Source organism: Thalassophryne amazonica, chromosome 5 (assembly GCF_902500255.1).
Source record: "Thalassophryne amazonica chromosome 5, fThaAma1.1, whole genome shotgun sequence".
Classification (NCBI taxonomy): domain Eukaryota; kingdom Metazoa; phylum Chordata; class Actinopteri; order Batrachoidiformes; family Batrachoididae; genus Thalassophryne; species Thalassophryne amazonica.
Genome location: NC_047107.1, coordinates 32102541 through 32123597, shown reverse-complemented (window position 1 = coordinate 32123597; position 21057 = coordinate 32102541). Strand labels below are relative to the sequence as shown.

The window sequence follows — 21057 nt, the reverse complement described above, 5'->3', positions numbered from 1 at the left end:
CTGTTCGGTCGCCGGGAGGCTTCCTGTTGATGGGGGGGTACTGTTGTGTGTTGGGGGGTTTGGCTGGACATTTTGGTGCTGTTTTCTTTTCTTTGCTCTCCAGGTGGTATGCAAACTGTTTTTTTTCTGTGGAGAAGGTGCTGGCGGAAGAGTCCTTCACCCTCATCAGAACTATTGGCTGCACCTGTGGAGGATGTTCACGTGCAGGCCTAACAACTTGCAGCACCTGTAGATGATGCTCACGTGCAGACTTAAAGACTCTCAGCTGAAGCAGATAATGAGATGGCGTTCTGCATTTAAGCCATGAGTGATTTGAGCAGAACTGCCGGGAACTCAACCTTGTGACGTTCCTTTGTGAGACGCTGAGGACCGCGCCAGGGTTTGACACATCGTGCCTGTGAAGGAGGACGGGTGAGGGACACATGCTGTCAGCACACATCAGAGGTAATTATCGTCTGAATAATCGTTAATAGTGGTTTGGCATTTTGTTACGCAGTATATTTGAACATTGATGAGAGTTGTGCAGTTTGCTTCTCACTGCCGTGGCGTACGGATTGATGATCCTCCACCTGTTGTGGGAGGCTGCTCATTTACATAGAGCTTAGATTCAGACCTGAATGTGTTGCTGATAGTGTGTGCCTCTGAAGGATATTTGTTGTGGCTCTGCTGACTTGCCTCACCTTTTCCGTCCTTCACAGAGTCAGTTTGTCGTATCCACCTGGGGGGTGTTCGGCGGTGAATCTGAGTCCAAAAGTGCCGGGCTTTGATCCATTTGGGCGCTGGAGAGCGCGCCGTCCTTCACCTTGCCAAGACAGCTGAATATTTATGTTATACACGAATTATTGCACATGAGGGGGAATAAATTTGTTTCTTGGAACCGCTTTCTGGTTATTTAGCGCTGGGCCATTGTCAGATGCTGGTTCGGTTCTCTGACCCGCGTCGGCACATAACACTTGCAGCAGAATGCAGAAAAAAAAAGAGGCTCTGCGTGCGTGCAACTGGGGACAGCTGACATTTGTCATTTGGTATGCTTAAGTATTTTGGGTCAAGGATAAACGGCACCAAAACGATACATTGATAGGACTAATATTTTTTGAGAAACTACGGATATTAGGTAACGTTGCTAATTACATTCTGGACAAACACACCATTCCAGAAGGGGGAGGTAAGTCATCTTTATATTAAAAGTGTGAATGCGTGCGTGTATGACTTTATTTAGTAAGTTCAATGTAAGTACATAATATAGTTACAAAATGTTAAAACTCATTATACAAGCTTTGCATGATTTATTACCACCCTTGAAAAATGTCAGCTACCTATTTTATAAACACTACCCAATCTAGAGCCCATGGATCCCTAGTGAGACTTTAATTGTCTATGGTTTAGGTTTATGCTCTAATGAGGAATCATGGTGTAACTCCCATTTGGTAACTAATGAAATTTATGCCCTTAAGAGTTAAGATACTCTTGGTCAATTTCACCGGTGTTCTCACAGTTACCAGGGCCTCCACAGCATCTGCATGCAAGAGTGCAAGGGACCCTCGGCTTTGCTTTTCTACAGGGAAAGTTAGACCTGCATCTTCCCTTCTGACAATTACATTCATGCTCTGTAAAGAGGGCTTTTTGTCATCAAGCAGAGCCATCTTGAATTGTTCTCCCAAAATCTGTTGCAAGGGGAAGCATAAATGATTCAGACGAGGCCTTCTTCCAAACCAAAATCTGGTATAAAGACCTCTTCCGGTGTAAGTGAAATGCATCACTTGTTGGTGGCAATGACCTTATGTCTGACTGTTTTGTTTGAAAGAAATGGCAGCGAAGATCATATATTGACCCAGAAAAGTTCCTTTTTCCAACCAGTGTACAGATGAACTTCTGAGTGGCTTCTCGAACACCATCAGAAATTTCAGTCCTTGATCCAAATTCAGCAAGTGGCACTCTCAAATTCTGGTCACGTTCAAGGCACGTTTCTTTCTACATCCAAAGCTGTAGCTCACGTCACAACAGTCACAGAGTATGTACGTGGTGGGTATTGACAAAGTTGTAAGTTCCTTGTAGTGACTCGTGAGAAACTAAAATCCAGTGAAATCTTGCTTTCTCAGCCAGAGTTCACAGAGATGATTCTGGAGACATGGTAAATTGCTAACATCAACACAGCTGTATCCATCGCTGAAATAATTGCTCTATTTTGCACCCTTCATTCTGAGCTGAGCTGGCAATATGTGCAGACAACCTTGTGTCTGCCTCCTCATGATCTGTGTGTGATTTCTGTGGCACCTGTATTGGACACTTTCTTTGCTGGTCCCTGGTACAGACCTCCAAGAATAAGAGTGCACCCACTGGGAATTTGCTGGCAATGATGCATCCATGACTTGCAGAGATATTCTTCAAGATGATGTTTATTCTGCTGGTTTGACAAGAAACTTTTCCAGTTTGGAATATTTAAAATATCATGGGGAATGAATATTTTGCCAAATTGTGCCTTTTTTTCTGTGTAGCCTCTCTTTCATTTTCAAGGTTGTTGTTGGGCTCATGCCATTTCTATCACCAACTACTGTAATAACGTCATGGTCCAGCTGTATAGCGACTGCTGCAGTAGTTGACAGATTCCACTATAACATCAGGATTAGTGGGTGACTCAGGAAAAAAGAACCATAACCAGTGATGCAAATTGAGATTGATTTGGGGCTTGTGTCACTCAGTACCAGTAACATTACAATGTTCATGCTATTCTAAGCTGAAAGAATCATAATGGGCCTTTCACACTGGAAGCGTCAGGCTGATGCGTCAAAGCTTCCCAACACGTCGTGACGTCAAACACTTCGCTTCGGAAGCAGCAAGGGGGTGGAGATTGCAGGTACATCACACTCTGGCTGTTTTCACAACCCAAAAAAAGTCAAAGTGATCGCCATCTTGCATTTGCATATGTAGAACCACAAACAAGCTTTAAAAAACAGCAGTAGAACGATTCTCCCATCACCCTGCTGGGAGAAGCTTTTTTTGTGGCTCCGACCGAGGGGGGACTGACGACTTGGTGGCATATCGATCGACTGCGACAGCGGGCCAACCTGCATGGAGAAGCCGGGGTTCGGGCATCCCTGCGCAGAGCGAATCAGGCAGCTGGGGTGATGGAGCAAACCCACTGAGTCTGAAAATTCCCACTTTTGGATAAATGCAAAGTCCCAGTTTGACCAGGTTTATGTCACAGAAATCCTACTTTACAATCACACTGCAGTCATTCTTAAATTATCTCCTGTTGCATTTATAATAAACATTTGTATTTATTTACAGTGTCTGTTTTTCTGGTTGAAATGAGATATGAATAATCTACCAGACTTTAAAAAAATGTACAAATTTCCATGTTATTTTATTTGTTTAAAAAAATGTACAAATTTCCATGTTATTTTATTTGTCAAAAATAAATGTCCGAGGTTACAGGTGGTTTTAATTTACAGATGAAAGGTTTCTAAAGAACCTTTTATTTATTTAGCTATTTTAATTACAAGTGTTATAAACTTTGTTTAACAGTAATCAGAAATTTTGAGGTAAACAAAAAACATTCGCAAGGATTTTCTTCAGTAGACTGCTCTATAAATGAGCAGTCCTGTGACACGTTTCTGTTTTGTATCGATCAGTGGTTTCCGCACTGATCTGTTTTGTACAGATCAGTGGTTTCTGCCACTAGTGTTCAGTGTTTTGGCCCAACGCGTCGTTCCTATTGGACAGTGCAATGCTATGTCACAGCTCAGAGCGGCGAAAGTTGGATTGAATTGAACTTTGACCGTGTCAGCCTGTCGACAAGTGGCAATGCGCGCTCACGTCAGAAGCGTCGCTTTAGCTCGACTTTTGACACGATGGTTCTGACGCCTCTAAAAAGCAATGCATCTCATTGAAAATAATGCTTTTTAGACCGATTTGTGACGCCTCTGATGCTTCTGACGCGTCCGGTGTGAAAGGCCCATAAGTGATGAAACGTGGTAAACCTGGCCTACCTAAATCCTACCCCTACAAACCCCACCACCACCACTAACTGAACTACCACACAAAAAACATGCTTGTAGGTGTCAGAGACCAAGGAGTTATTTACACACTCACACACACTCATCTTCACCCGCTTAGTCCAACTAAGGGTCGCGGAGGGCTGGAGCCTATCCCAGCAGTCATAGAGCGTGAGGCGGGGTACACCCAGGACAGGACGCCAGTCTGTCACAGGGCCACAAACAGACAAACAAATTCACACCCAATCGTACAACCAATGGACAATTTAAAGATTCCAATCCACCTAACCTGCATGCCTTTGGATGTGGGAGGAAACCGGAGCACCCAGAGGAAACCCACGCAAACACGGGGAGAACATGCAAACTCCACACAGAAAGGCCACAGGCAGGAATTGAACCCATGACCTTCTAGCTGTGAGGCAACAGTGCTAACCACTAAGCCACTTAATTGGTCTCAAAGTTCAACCAGAGCAGTCCTTATGGCCTTTCTCAGGAAAGGTGTTGAGTTGGAAGAAATACAAACTTGGGTTATTTGAGTATGCACTGTGACAGACAGGCGTCCTATCCAGGGTGTACCCTGCCTCAAACCCTATGACTGCTGGGATAGGCTCCAACCCACTTGTGACCCTTAATTGGAGTAAGCTGGTATAGAAAATGGGTGGATGGATGGAAATTTGAGTACTATATTTTCCGGAGTATAAGTCAGACCTGTCAAAAAATGCCTCTTGAAAAGGAAAAAACTATAAGCCCCTCCGAAGTATGACCCACACTTTTTTTTCTGCATGTGAAACACTTTTTCGCACAGCTTTTCCCTGATGGTGGTGTTTAAATTTTCAAAAATAATAAAGATGAACAAATATTGGTTACATAAAAGCAGTTACTTGTTGCAGTTTGAACAACAGAAAACATCAAATGGACAAATCAAATGGATTGCTGATCCACAGGGTTGGAAAAACTACAGTAAAAATGTGATCAAATTGGTGTTTTTAATCATCTCTTAATTTAGGATTTTTGCACTATTGCAGCATACAGTCATGGTTGCAGTTGCTTTTATTTTGTGCACTGATTCCTGGGAAAGCCCTATGCAAATAATAATAATAATAATAATAAATATGTGCTTTTTTGGAACATAAGATGCACCGAAATATGAGCTGCAGGACCTTCCAAACTTGTAAAAAATCTGAACTTAAATTCTGGAAGAACGGGAAATATAAGTAGTGGATGAGCTTATCTTTGGCATTTGACATGTGACACTTCCCTTTCTGACCTATTCCATTACAGCTTGCAGCTTTAAATGTAATTTAAATAAATAATAATAAATAAATAATTGTCAAAAATACCTTATTCACACAAGCATGCATGCATGGATGAATGAACAGTGTGTAGGCCCTATCCTTCAGGCTTTTATTTTCAAATTAATGTCTATTATAATTTTTATATTGTAAGTATGGCTGTCAAAATGAACATATTAATTTAGTTTAATTCATTTTAGAAACAAAACACATGCAAATCTGTTAAATTCAATTAATCTCTTCACTGCCAGGACAGAAATAACATAAATGAAAAAAAAAAACAACCTAATCTTATTCTGTATTAATGTTTTCAGTGCATTGTCTTCTCAGTGCGGGGCTCTCCTCTTGTCTGTAGTGCAGCACCGAGACGTGCGGGCCGCGGCAGCCTTTTCGTCAGTGAAAAACTGTCTGCTGTGACGCAGGCGGTGGCACACGCACAGAGGCTGCCCATGCCGCTTCCAGCCTGCGTGCCTCCTCCCCTGATTACTTTTGCTTATACCTAATTAACATGCTTTACATAAATTTTTGATATATCGTTACTAGTAGCTTATTAGGATGATTTTTCACAAGCTTGGTTTTTGTGGTGACCCCAGGCAGCATGGTGCCCTACGTGCAATGCGTAATTTGCGTGTGCGGAATGACGGCACTGGTGAAGCCTCATCTAAATTTGCTAATCGTAGGGTCCTGGCAGCTACTAAGGCTACTGTTGTTTGTATCCAAAGTTTAACAGTGTGAGGATTTGTAATTCAAAACAACTCCGAGGCAGGTTTACAGCAGATAAACCATCCATCACTTCTACACCAAATTACCAAACCAAACTTAACACGGTTCCCTGAACTAAGTGCAGCCAGACACAAGGTTAGTTTACAGTACGTACTGGTTGTGTATCATCCAACGGGTCCTCATGAAGCCCTTTCTGGACCATTTGAACTGCAACACAGACAGATTAGAGTCACTAAACAGCAGTGAGCCGTGTCTTTCTAGATAATAGATAATTATTGATTCTTTCACACAATTTGTCTCATGTCGCTGTCAGAGAAGGCAGACAGCTTCTACAACCCCAGCAGACTCATTTGTCCCAATATCTCCCTCTGGTCCACACATACGCCGCCCCACACTCAAGCACACATATTAACACACACACAGCCAGGCATACACAGATGTACACTCATGCATACATACTCACATCAGGCCAGAAATTCTTTGGGAATTTTTCTTTCTCCACCGTGGACACGCCGTGCAGGGAGTTCACGTACTTGCTCTGCCCCAACACAGCTTTGAAATCCTTCACTGTGAGGGGCATAGAGAGGCGAGAGACATGGCATGTAAAAGAGTGAGAAAACATGCAAACAATAATCAATAAACTGGTGTTAACCTCATCAGAGTGGCATACGTGACGAGAGGATCTATAAGGCAGCCATTAGCCTGTGTTTGGGCCTCACAGCCAGTGGCAGTTCCAGGATGTTTATGGTTCTTCCATAAGCTTTTCTGAGGAGCTTTTTCACCAGTAACGTGACTGGACTTTGCAGCGGGGAAATAAGAGCTCCACTTTAAACTTAAGCTCCTTGCAAATATCTAGCTAAGAAGGGCGGCTATCAAACAGTCATTAAAAACATAGAAATGCCCTGACAAGTATGTTATTTAATAACAAAAAGATAAAATTCCAATCACATGCAACACCGATCTTACTCCAATATATATAATATAAGTTATGCAAAGAGTACAAGCTGCAAAGTGAGTAATTAAGCATTTACGCCACAATCATTAAAGATGTCAAAGAAAATAAAACTGTTACCATTAAAATCATACTGGTAGACATTTTTCAGGGTCTTATGGATGAAGTACATGCTTCCCAAAGCCTGTGAGAGAAACAAATACAGGAAATCTTACAATATCTATCATACAACTGTTATATCTAGTGTTAAAACATGTAGTGGCGACAGTCAGTTTGGTGACGAACAGAATAAAAACCTTTGTTATCGTTCAAGGAGGAGTGCCATTAATTGATTAGTTCCTGCAGCATGGAACAGTGGTTGGCACTTTAGTCTCACTGCAAGGTCGAGGCTAGGGTCTAGGCTGATGTCTGAGTTTCTTCAAGACAGTCCTTCAACTGCCCTTGACTAATAAACTAGACCGATGTTTTTAAAAAAATGTGCTTATTTAAGGTGCTAGAGCCGTTTTTGAGGTAAAGCTGATAGGCACTGTATGGATTTTGGGGTGCTGAATCTTAATTTTTTTTTTCCTTTGTCTGTCACGCTCAATTTTGCAGTTAATGTCTCAAATCAGTAAAAAACAAAATGGCCACCAATAATCACAGAATCGCTTATATCTCAGCACTAAAAATCAATCAATCAATCAATCAATTTTATTTATATAGCACCAAATCACAACAAACAGTTGCCCCAAGGCGCTTTATATTGTAAGGCAAGGCCATACAATAATTACGTAAAAACCCCAACTGTCAAAACGACCCCCTGTGAGCAAGCACTTGGCGACAGTGGGAAGGAAAAACTCCCTTTTAACAGGAAGAAACCTCCTTTGGTGCTGAAACATACATTTCAGCACCAAATATTTCTAAAAACTAATATGAATAATTTAACTCCAAACAATTGAATAATATGCAGTTTTAGTTGACAATAGACAATGAAAAAGTTATATGTAAGCTGTGTGTACATATCTATTTATTCTCAATCCACCATCTACAGCTGAACAGGATAATTAAAGATCATACTTAATGATATCAACTTATATTGAAATGTAAAAGCAACCAAAAGCACCTCTCTATCACTTTTTACTGCTGAGATAGAGGCAATTCTGTGATTATTGGTACACTGTTAAACTGAACACTCCATTTTAATACAATAATTAAGTTAATGCAACTCAAACTTCGAAAAAAAGTCATAGCCACTCATTTCCATTAATTAAACTAACTCAAAAATGAATTGTTGTCATAACAACTCAGTTCCTTTAAGTGCATTTAAAGTTTTGGGGAATTTAAGAGTTGGTGATGTATTTCCAGTGCATTCCATTCACTCATTTTAATTGAGTTTATGTAACTGAGGCCAGCAGGTGTCGCTGTGCATATGTAGTTAGTAAAGCTCACTCCCAACAGCTCAAAAGAATTCTTTGGTCACAAGGCCAGAGCCCTGGGTTTTAACCTTCTGGTTTGAGAGTCCAACTTCCATGTTGGAGATTGTGAGTTTGTGTCCTGAGGGGAGCGATTGGACAAAGTCATAATAGCACAACGCAGAGTCAACAAGTAAACCAAAGAATGCATCAAAAAATCTAATCCAAAATGTAATGCAAAGTTTTTAGGCAGAAATTTATTTGTCACTTTTTTATTGAAAAACGTAAACTAGATTTACATAAGTTTAATTAACTATAAATTGTTGTTACTAAAACTTTAACATTAAATTTTTGAAAATTATTTTATTTCAGTTGGCAAACTCAAATGGTTTAAGGCAATCGGTTTCCTCAAATGGTTTGAGTTCAACTAACTCATTGAGTTTTACAGTGTGGCCATTTTGATTTTTTACTGATTTGAGACCTTAAATGGCAAAATTGAGTGTGACAGACAAAAACATTTTGATTCAGTACCCCAAAATCCTTTGGAAAAAAGTGTCTGTCTGCTTTTCCTCAAAAAATGCCTCCAGGGTTCACTTTTGGTGAAAATGGGCCTGGTCTATAAGGCAATAGGCCTGTTTACCGCAGGAACTTGCAAACCATTTTGGGCGGTATGACACCTTTGTGTGTGTCTCCACCCCAGGTACTACCCCTGAAAGGTGATATTTCAGAGCCTTTTTCGGCTACTCTGGGGTACGTACTTCTGAGTGGCTATGAAATTCAGTTGTTCAGGGCTCAACTGATTAGCTGAACTCATACTATAGAAGACAACAACAACACCAAGCAGAATTTGTAAAACTGAGCAGAAGAAAATGAAACAGAATAAATAGCAGAGCCAACATATGAATGGATGAGGAGGTAGAGGCGATGGATGAGGTCCAGCAAGGATTTGAGTCCTTGAGAAGGAATGAGAAAATCTACGTCAGCGCACCTGGATACCCACAGAATTAAACACACTGTGAAACAGTGCCAAGAGAAAAGAGAAAACTTGAAGCAGGACGAGAAGTGTCTGAACGACCACCACAACAAAAGTGTCTTAGATCACAAAACCAATAAATTACTGTTCCATAGACCTGCGTGCACCAGCAACGCAGGGACAAATGACTCTCTGCTTTTTTATTCTGTGACTGACAGTGCGATAGAAAGAGCTTTGCAATCAAGAAGTCTGGACTCAGGTAAATAATTCATGAAATACAGATATATTAAGAGTTGGTTTAACCCAGCACTATTGGTAGCAGCAGGAAGCCAAATAAAAACTCTAAATTACTCCTGCTTTTGCCTTCTGACCATCATGCTAATGGTTTGATGGTAGTGATAGCTAGGAAGCAAAATTTTTGTGTTGCATTGCATTTCACATAAAAGATAAAGTTTGCTTGCTAGCTATCACCAGCATTAGATGTTTGCTGTCACTGTGAGACCAGTGGATCTTCACAACCATAGAGACACAACAGCTGAGAAGGCCAATGACTGGGCCGTTCCTGAAAAGGTTTGTGAAATTTCCGGAGTGAGGGAATAACACGCATCATAAAACAGCTGAGTAGCTAAACGTTCAATTAGTTTCAGTCCCTTAAAAAGATATCAAGCAGAAACTTAATGCACACTAAGGGTTCCCTTTTGACAGTGGACCCAAAAGGGACTTGCACAAAGGGAGCAAGGGCAATAGATTGATTTGGTTTTTTTTTATATCGAGAACGATAGATAGATGGATGGATGGATGGATGGATGGATGGATGGATGGATGGATGGATGGATGGATAGATGGATAGATAGATAGATAGATAGATAGATAGATAGATAGATAGATAGATAGATAGATAGATAGATAGATAGATAGATAGATAGATAGATAGATAGATGTGTGGGCCGCCAGAAGAGGAGGTACTGCTGGCCCACCACCAGAGGGCGCCCTGCCTGAAGTGCGGGCTTCAGGCACGAGAGGGCGCTGCCGCCTCCAGGAACTGCCGAGGTTCCATCAACCATGACAGCTGTCACTGATCATCTACATTACGCCAGGAATAAAAGCAGGAAGACACCTCCACCACATCGCCGTGATATCATCTTCATTGAGAGGTAATATCCTCAGCCATTTGTGGTAATCTACTAATCTATCTATTGTGAGTGTTTGCAGGAGTACCGGTCCTTAGTTTGTGGAGGCTGAGTGAGTGCAGGACGGCACTCTTTTCCTCTGAGGGATCACTGCTTACACATATTGAGTGAGAGGTGGAGGTGGCATTCCCACCATAATTGTTACTGGGTGTACACACACCCACACTTGACTGTTTTTGTTTTCCGCCAGCAGTACCAGATCCGACACGCTGAGACGGTGGCCACCTGGGGACTTCGGGACTTGGCGGCTCCAGTATCCCCCGGGTTCGGTGGCGGTGGAAATCGTGTGGTTCCGGTTCGTCTCCAGACGGGCGTCTCCTATCGTCGAGCCTGCCCACACGACACCTTTATTGATTGACTTGTATACATTCTGTAATCTGCTGTGTTTGGTTGTGGCATTCACAACAGTAAAGTGTTCTAATTTAACTCCTTCTATTGTCCGTTCATTTACGCCCCCTGTTGTGGGTCCGTGTCACTACACTTTCCCAACAGGATATCTCGGCCAGCGTCATGGACTCCGAGGGGCGTCACCCGGCTCTTGAACGACCAATGGGAGAGCAGGGAGCGCAGGCATCTGCAGGAGGTGTGATTGGTGAGCTACAGCACATTCTCACCGCCTTTATGGCTCGGTTGGATCAAATGACCGAGCAAAACATCCTCCTGAACCGCAGGGTGGAGGCTCTCTCCGCGCAAGTGGCGGCAAGCGCTCAGGGCGCTGCTGCAGCTCCTCCTCCTGCCGACCTTGTGCAGGATATGAATGTTCCAGTGGTGGTTCAACAACCCCTCCCACCATCCCCTGAAGCATACATATGCCCTCCTGAGCCGTACGGAGGTTGTGTGGAGACGTGCGCGGACTTTCTCATGCAGTGTTCGCTCGTCTTCGCACAACATCCCGTCATGTACGCGTCAGACCCTAGCAAAATACCTTACGTGATTACTCTGCTTCGGGGAGAGGCACGCGCTTGGGCTACAGCGCTTTGGGAGCAAAATTCACGGCTCCTTCACACGTACACTGGGTTTGTGAGGGAGTTCAGAACAGTGTTTGATCACCCTAACAGGGGAGAGACCGTTTCAACTGTGCTGCTGTCAATGAGACAGGGACGCCAGAGCGCAGCCGCTTATGCAGTCGACTTCCGCATCGCGGCTGCGAGGTCCGGCTGGAATAACGCTGCGCTCCGCGCCGCCTTCGTAAGCGGACTGTCATCGGTCCTGAAGGAGCACCTGGTGGCCAAGGATGAACCGCGGGAATTAGATGGGCTTATCGATCTTGTTATACGGTTAGACAATCGGTTGGAAGAACGCCGTCGGGAACGAGACGAAGGGCGTGGCCGGGCGCGCGCCGTCCCTCTTCCTTCCGGGTCCGAAAAAGGTCCGCCCTTCCCACGCTCCCTGGCCTCTACGTCCAGTGGGGCGACAGCTCCCCCTGCTGACGAAGCTATGGACACGAGCAGGGCCACATTCAGACCACCGAATAGACAGAGGAGGCTTCCCCGCGGGGCGTGTTTTGTTTGTGGCTCAATGGAGCACCAATTGAGCAATTGCCCCGAACGGTTAAACACCAACGCCCGCCCCTAGAAACTGGGCTTAGGGTGGGCCAAGAACTTCACATGGGACACACACACATTTCCACACGGCTCCCAGTTACAATCCTTAGCGGGGATTTAACCCTTCAGGCCCCAGCACTGGTAGACACAGGATCAGAAGGGAATCTGCTAGACAGCAGATGGGCCAGGGAGGTAGGGCTCCCTCTGGTGGCGCTTCCTTCACCATTGCAGGTGCGAGCACTAGATGGCACCCTACTCCCTTTAATCACACACAGGACACTACCAGTAACTCTGGTAGTGTCAGGGAATCATAGGGAGGAGATTGAGTTTTTTGTGACTCCTTCTACCTCCCGTGTGATTCTGGGGTTCCCCTGGATGCTAAAACACAATCCCCGGATTGATTGGCCGTCCGGGGTGGTGGTACAGTGGAGCGAGACCTGCCATCAGGTGTGTTTGGGATCCTCGGTTCCTCCCGGTTCCCAGGCTAAGGAGCAGGTCAAAGTTCCCCCCAATCTATCGGCGGTGCCGGTTGAGTATCACGATCTCGCGGACGTTTTTAGCAAGGATCGGGCACTCACCCTTCCCCCGCACCGTCCGTACGATTGTGCCATCGATTTGTTGCCAGGCGTGGAGTTCCCGTCCAGCAGGCTGTACAACCTCTCCCGACCTGAGCGCGAATCGATGGAGACCTACATCCGGGACTCCTTAGCTGCCGGGCTGATCCGTAACTCCACCTCTCCGATGGGAGCAGGTTTCTTTTTTGTGGGCAAAAAAGATGGCGGTCTTCGTCCATGCATTGATTACCGGGGGCTGAACGAGATCACGGTTCGCAACCGATACCCATTGCCTTTGTTGGATTCGGTGTTCACCCCCCTGCATGGAGCCAAAATCTTCACAAAGTTGGATCTTAGGAACGCATACCACCTAGTTCGGATCCGGAAGGGAGACGAATGGAAGACGGCATTCAACACCCTGTTAGGTCATTTTGAGTACCTGGTCATGCCGTTCGGCCTCACTAACGCCCCCGCGACGTTCCAAGCTTTGGTTAATGACGTCTTGCGGGACTTCCTGCACCGATTCGTCTTCGTATATCTGGACGATATACTCATCTTTTCTCCGGATCCTGAGACCCATGTACGGCATGTACGTCAGGTCCTGCAGCGGTTGTTGGAGAACCGGCTGTTTGTGAAGGGCGAGAAGTGTGAGTTTCACCGCACCTCTTTGTCCTTCCTGGGGTTTATCATCTCCTCCAACTCCGTCGCCCCGGATCCGGCCAAGGTCGCAGTGGTGAGAGACTGGCCCCAACCTACGAGCCGTAGGAAGCTGCAACAGTTCCTCGGCTTCGCAAATTTTTACAGGAGGTTCATTAAGGGGTATAGTCAGGTAGTTAGCCCCCTGACAGCCCTGACCTCACCAAAAGTTCCCTTCACCTGGTCGGATCGGTGCAATGCCGCGTTCAGGGAGTTGAAACAGCGCTTCTCGACTGCACCTGTCTTGGTGCAGCCCGATCCTAGTCGACAGTTTGTGGTTGAAGTGGACGCCTCTGACTCAGGGATAGGAGCCGTGCTATCCCAGAGCGGAGAGACTGATAAGGTTCTTCACCCGTGTGCCTATTTTTCCCACAGGTTGACCCCAGCAGAGCGGAACTATGACGTGGGCAATCGAGAGCTCCTTGCGATGAAAGAGGCTTTTGAGGAGTGGAGACACCTGCTGGAGGGAGCGTCAGTGCCTTTCATGGTTTTTACTGACCACCGGAACCTGGAGTATATCAGGACCGCCAAGCGACTGAACCCCAGGCAAGCCCGCTGGTCACTGTTTTTCGGCCGTTTTGACTTCCGGATCACCTACCGCCCCGGGACCAAAAACCAGAGATCGGATGCCCTGTCCCAGGTGCACGAACAGGAAGTCAAGACCGAGCTGTCGGATCCACCGGAACCCATCTTACCGGAGTCCACTATCGTGGCTACCCTAACCTGGGACGTGGAGAAGACCATCCGGGAGGCCCTGGCACGGAGCCCGGATCCCGGAACAGGACCGAAAGACAGACTATACGTCCCACCAGAAGCCAGGGCTGCCGTCCTGGACTTCTGTCACGGGTCCAAGCTCTCCTGCCACCCAGGGGTGCGTAGGACCGTGGCAGTGGTCCGGCAACGCTTCTGGTGGGCGTCCCTGGAGACTGACGTCCGGGCTTACATCCAGGCCTGCACCACCTGCGCCAGGGGCAAGGCGGACCACCAGAAGGCACAGGGACTCCTACAGCCACTTCCTGTGCCTCATCGCCCCTGGTCCCACATCGGCCTGGATTTTGTCACGGCCTCCCGCCGTCCCGGGGACACACCACCATTCTCACGATAGTGGACCAATTCTCCAAGGCGGCCCACTTCGTGGCCCTCCCGAAGCTCCCGTCGGCCCAGGAGACGGCGGATCTCCTGGTCCACCATGTCGTCCGGCTGCATGGGATACCTACAGACATCGTTTCAGATCGCGGTCCCCAGTTCTCCTCGCAGGTGTGGAGAAGTTTCTGCCGGGAACTGGGGGCCACCGTGAGCCTCTCGTCTGGGTATCACCCACAGACTAACGGACAGGCCGAATGGGCCAATCAAGAGTTGGAGCAAGCCCTTCGGTGTACTACCGCCGCACACCCGATGGCTTGGAGTGAACATCTGGCCTGGATCGAGTACGCTCATAACAGCCAAGTGTCCTCTGCCACCGGCCTCTCCCCGTTTGAGGTGTGTCTGGGGTACCAACCCCCTTTGTTTCCTTTGGTGGAGGGAGAGGTCGGTGTGCCCTCGGTCCAGGCCCACCTGCGGAGATGCCGTCGGGTGTGGCGCACCGCCCGTTTGGCCTTGTTGAGGGCCCGGACGAGGGCAAAAGCCCATGCAGATCAGCCCGGGCAGGAGGTATGGCTATCCACCAAGGACATTCCACTCCAGGTCGAGTCGCCTAAGTTGAAAGACCACTACATCGGACCATTCACCATCCTTAAGGTCCTCAGTCCTACCGCAGTGAGGCTCCGACTCCCGGCCTCACTGCGGATCCATCCGGTCTTCCATGTCTCCAGGATAAAACCACATCACACCTCACCCCTCTGTGCACCCGGTCCGGCGCCGCCTCCTGCCCGTATTATTGACGGGGAGCCGGCTTGGATCCTCTGATCGCGCCTCTTCGTCGTGGCGCCGCTCCGATGTCACGTCTTTTTCCACCTCGGGGCAGGTGTCTTTTTACGAGTGAAGAACACAGTTATGGGTAGTTGTTGGTGCTCTTTTTTTCTTCTGAGCAAGAAGATTCTTATAAACAGATACACGCAGAACACAATGCGCGTGCTTTTTCTTCGCTCACTGCCTCCGGTGTTACCGTTGCAGGACGGATGCGGGACCCGCAAAGAATCCAAGTCATTAAAAAGATACAAACTTCTCTCAGTGGCCGTACGGAGACCATGCAGTGCTGCTGAATTCGATCCTTGCGGGCTGCTGGAGCGCTCTGCATCAAAACAGCGAGTGTAGTCTCTGGATCTGTTGCCAGATTTTGGCTGCAACTAAGCACAGCAGACAGTTAAAAAAAAAAGAAGAAGCATGCAAAATTGCACTAAAAAAAATCAGCGAAACAGCAAGGCCGCGAAAGGTGAACCGCGATATAGCGAGGGACCACTGTATTTGGTCAATAACAAAAGTTCAACTCAATGCTTTGTAACATAATCTTTGTTGGCAATGACAGAGGTCAAATATTTCCTGTAAGTCTTCACCAGGTTTGCACACTGTAGCTGGTATTTTGGCCCATTCCTCCATGCAGATCTCCTCTAGAGCAGAGATGTTTTGGGGCTGTCACTGGGCAACATGGACTTTCAACTCCCTCCACAAATTCTCTATGGGGTTGATGTCTGGAGACTGGCTTGGCCACTCCAGGACCTTGAAATGCTTTTTACGGAGCCACTCCTTTGTTGCCCGAGCAGTGTGTTTGGGAACACTGTGATGCTGGAAGACCCACCCATGTTGCATCTTCAATGTTCTCACTGATGGAAGGAGATTTTGGCTTAAAATCTCATGATACATGGCCACGTTCATTCTTCCCTTAACACAGATCAGTCATCAGTCCCCTTTGCAGAAAAACATCCCCAAAGCATGATGTTTCAACCCCCATGCTTCACAGTAGATATGGTGTTCTTGGGATGCAACTCAGCATTCTTCTTCCTCCAAACACGATGAGTTGAGTTTTTACTAAAAACTTCTAATTTGGTTTCATTTGACCACATGATATATTCTCACAATCCTCTTCTGAATCATCCATATGCTCTCTGGCAAAATTCAGACGGGCCTGGATTAAGCAGGGGGACACGCCTGGCACTGCAGGATTTGAGTCCCTCTCCGTGTAGTGTGTAGCCTTTGTTACTTTGGTCCCAGCTCTCTGCAGGTCATTGATCAGGTCCCTCCGTGTAGTTGTGGAATTTTTGTTCACCGTTCTCATGGTCATTTTGACCCCACGAGATGACATCTTGCATGGAGCCCCAGATCAAGGGAGATTATCAATGGTATTGTATGTCTTCCATTTTCTTACAATTGCTCCCACAGTTGATTTATTCACACCAACCTGCTTGACTTTTGTACATTCACTCTTCCCAGCCTGGTGCACATCTACAATTTTCTTCCTGGTGTCCTTCGACAGCTCTTTGGTCTTGGCCATGGTTGAGTTTGGAGTCTGACTGTTTGAGTCTGTGGATAGGTGCCTTTTATACAGATAACGAGTTGCCATTAACAACAATAACAGGTACAATAACAGGTGCCATTAATACAGGTAACAGGTGAAGGACAGAAGAGCTTCTTAAAGAAGAACTTACAGGTCTGTGAGAGCCAGAAATTTTGCTTGTTTGTGGATGACCAAATACTTATTTTCCACCATAATTTACAAATAAATTCTTTAAAAATCCTACAATGTGATTTTCTGGATTTTTTTTTCCATTTTGTCTCTCATTGTTGAAGTGTACCTATGTTGAAAATTACAGACCTTTCTCATCTTTCTAAGTAGGAGAACTTGCACAATCAGGGACTGACTAAATACTTTTTTATCCCACTGTATCAGAATTAAAACAACCATATATATACATTTGAATTGAGGCAATGTGAGGGTGGCCGCAGCAGTATCCCGCACAGCCACGAGCTCGGAGAGAAATGGAAAGCTGGAGAAGGTGAGCCGCACTGCCTCCCAGAGGGGGAAGAGTGGCGGTGTGGAGGCCAGGGTAGTTTGGGGGGGTGGGGGTGGGGGGGGGTGGACAGAAACAGATGTGACTGCCCTTGCTGGAGTCCCGAGACAAATTATATATAAGCATGGAGTGGGTATTTTGCAAAGAGGTCTTGTGTGAAATGGAGGACATTTGTCTGTGTGCACTACAAGCGTTTTGATGTCACAAGGTCACAATAGATTCATTTCTTTACTTGTAAATAAAAACAGAAAATTGAGCAAAAGGTCTTTCACCAAAAAGGGGTTTGGTGATATATGTCATGTATTAATTTGGCTTTATCAAAGTCAGTTTCACCTCAAAAGAGCTTCAAGCAAAATAACCAAATGGATCATTATGAATAAATAAGTACACATTTTTAAACAATGTGTGACATGTGACCTGAACTTGTGTGAATACATCACAACTGGTCTGACATAAATTCTTATCTTGTTGCAAGCTAAATAGATTTTGTGTGTGTGTGTATGTGTGTGTGTATGAGAGAGAGAGAGAAGAATGTCGAGACACCCAAACCAACCAACTTCACCACTTTACCGCATTCCAATACGGCAAACCACTGAGGATTTCTGGTAATAAATACTTCATGTCACTGCCACACAGGAAGCCAATTAATTCCTGGCTGCTGCATGATAGCAAGGTAACTGCACACGGTTGTGCTAATTTGGATCACGTTGCAGTACCAACCACTGTTTCTTCTGGTGTGACTGGGCCCTAAGTGACATGAAGGAAATCCAAAATACCAGACACTCAGTTTACACAGATACAAGGCCCACATGCACTAAGCACTCTCTGCTGATAATCTGAACCTTTGCTTACACTGGCGTGGTCACTTTTGTAAATCAATTAGGAGATATTCGCTGAAGCGTACTTTGTGTGTTTTGAAACTGTATTCAGAATTTAGAAATGAATTCAGGGGCAGCACAGTGGCTTAGTGGTTAGCACTGTTGCCTCACAGCGAGAAGGTCCTGGGTTCGCCTACCCTCTGGTCCTTTCTGTGTGGAGTTTGCATGTTCTCCCTGTGTTTGTGTGACTTCTCTCCGGGTGCTCCGGCTTCCTCCCACTTCTAAAGACTTGGAGATTAGGTGAACAAAATACATTAAATTGTCTGTTGGTATGTGTTTGCTTGTCAGTATGTGGCCCTGTGATAGAGTGGTGGCCTGTCCAGGCTGCACCCTGCCTCTCATAATTACCACTGGGATGGGGGCCCCCTGTGACCCTTAATTGGAATAGAGGGGTATAGAAAATGAATTAAATAAATACAGCTGTGCTGCTGACTTGATCACAGTCCCTCATTGGGATCTGGGTAAACACAATAATAGCATTTCTGTTTTCTAAATTGAAAGGTTTATGTTACATTGACCAAATACTGATGTATTTTTTTGTTTGTTTGTTTTTTTGCTTGCTTATTATTTTTGGCTGGTTGGTTAGGGCTGGGATAGGAACAAGAATCAGCTGACACCACAATAAAATAAATAAATAAATGAAATTACAGCTGCTGGGCAATAACAGGATAATAGGTAACAATTCTCAACTGTGCTCAATGAAGTGTGTGTGTGTGTGGGGGGGGGGGGTACAGTCTTATAGGCTCTTGTTACAACCCCATCATATAGGCTGAATCTCAATTCTACCCCTCGGCCCTTACCCTTACCCCTTACCCTCCGTTTTGCGCGGGCACGAGAGACAGAGGGGTGTCTCAATTCTGTTTTTGGAGCGAGTTGGAGGGGAAGGCGGAGGGCTACAAACCCCTTCAAATGGAGTGAATGTGGATGCACACTCTGTTTGGAGGGGTTGGAGGAGCTTACCGCTGTCTCCACAGAAACAAACATGGCGTCCAGAGCCGCACAAATGTACGCAGCTTTCATTACAAATTACGCTGTTTAGAAAGTTATAACTTGCCAAAAAACTTTACAGGCAATTGCCTATGACAGCAATGTGTATGCTGCTGGATGCATGTTGCGCATATTGTCGTTCTGAAGAATATTGTAACCTTGCTCATGCGATGAGGCATTATAATGCATATACACACGAACGCTACGAAAGACACTTTTATTTCTCACAATGGAGAAAATCATGATAAAGGATAAGCACATTAATGTGTATGTTCATAAATCTTTGGATAATAGCGATCCCTGCTGTTGGATTTCAAGGTCTGTAACGTGTGGGTATTTAGTAAACAAACAGTGACCCTGAGCACACTCGACTCCTAATAAGCTTTCAGGCAGAAAATGAGGAGTTTCACCAATGAGAATAAGTTGGAAAATATATATACATACACATGTATATGTGTAACACATTACCTGATGTCCTAATAGACTGATATTATTTGTCAAGGAAATTTCTAAAGGAAATAGGGCTGGATGCAAAAACTGGGAGAATTTGAAAAAGAAATATAAGGTTAACAGAACTAGATGCAGCCAATAACATACATACAGGTGCTGATCATATAATTAGAATATCATGAACAAGTTGATTTATTTCAGTAATTCCATTCAAAAAGTGAAACTTGTATAATGTATACATTCATTCCACACAGACTGATATATTTCAAGTGTTTATTTATTTTAATTAGTAATTAATTACTAATCAATCAATTAATGATTAATCAATTAACAATATGAATTATTACTATTATTAATGACTAATTATTATCGGTATTATTAACATAAATTAATTACTAATTAATTAATTATTAATGCTATTGAGTATTATTATAAATTACGACTTAATTAAATTAATTATTAATACCACAAAATTGTGCGACATGATTGCCATGTGTCGAAGAAATCTGCGACTTCTTCTATTTCTTTGCATTTACACAGAAAAGTGAAAAAATAAAAAGAGCAAACAGGCTACTGCAACAGGTTTCGCTTCAGTTGCCATGTTGACAAACGGTGAAGATGGCAGTTCGAGACGGGCAGTTTTGTTTTCCCCCTAAGGCAGAGGGGTGTTTCAATTCATAGGGCTAGAGGCATACCCTTTCACCTTACCCCTTGTTTTAAAGGGGTAGGTGGGGGGCCAAGGGGAAGGGGTACAAAAGAGAATTGAGATTGGATCATAGACTCATCCCAAATACACGCAATTAGGATGTCCCATTCCAATTTGATGAAAATGTAATAAATTTGAAGACAAGAAAGTTAAACTCACACACACACACACACACACACACACACACACACACACTTGTGTGAAAGATAAGCTGTCCATGAGGGCAAGCAACACATATAAATGCAACACTTTTGGTTTTGCTCCCATTTTGTATGAGATGGACTCAAAGATCTAAAACTTTTTCCACATACACAATATCACCATTTCTCTCAAATATTGTTCACAAACCAGTCTAAATCTGTGATAGTGAGCACTTCTCCTTTGCTGAGATAATCCATCCCACCTCACAGGTGTGCCATACCAAGATGCTGATTAGACACCATGATTACTGCACAGGTGTGCCTTAGACTGCCCACAATAAAAGGCCACTCTGAAAGGTGCAGTTTTATCACACAGCACAATGCCACAGATGTCGCAAGATTTGAGGGAGCGTGCAATTGGCATGCTGACAGCAGGAATGTCAACCAGAGCTGTTGCTCGTGTATTGAATGTTCATTTCTCTACCATAAGCCGTCTCCAAAGTCGTTTCAGAGAATTTGGCAGTACATCCAACCAGCCTCACAACTGCAGACCACGTGTAACCACACCAGCCCAGGACCTCCACATCCAGCATGTTTACCTCCAAGATCGTCTGAGACCAGCCACTCGGACAGCTGCTGAAA

The 21057-nt window shown here is 45.0% G+C and overlaps 1 protein-coding gene across 4 annotated transcripts in view; it reads right to left on the bottom strand.

Annotated features, from left to right (window-relative positions):
• The window catches only part of inpp5l (inositol polyphosphate-5-phosphatase L), a 220721-nt gene that overhangs the window by 93318 nt on the left and 106346 nt on the right, over positions 1 to 21057 (bottom strand). For all 4 annotated transcript variants that reach the window (XM_034169913.1, XM_034169911.1, XM_034169912.1 and 1 more), the window contains exons 5-7: positions 7083 to 7146; positions 6474 to 6577; positions 6165 to 6217 (exon numbers count right to left, since the gene is read on the bottom strand). In XM_034169913.1, the coding sequence (XP_034025804.1) occupies positions 6165 to 6217; positions 6474 to 6577; positions 7083 to 7146 (221 nt within the window). The remainder of the gene's footprint in view (positions 1 to 6164; positions 6218 to 6473; positions 6578 to 7082; positions 7147 to 21057) is intronic.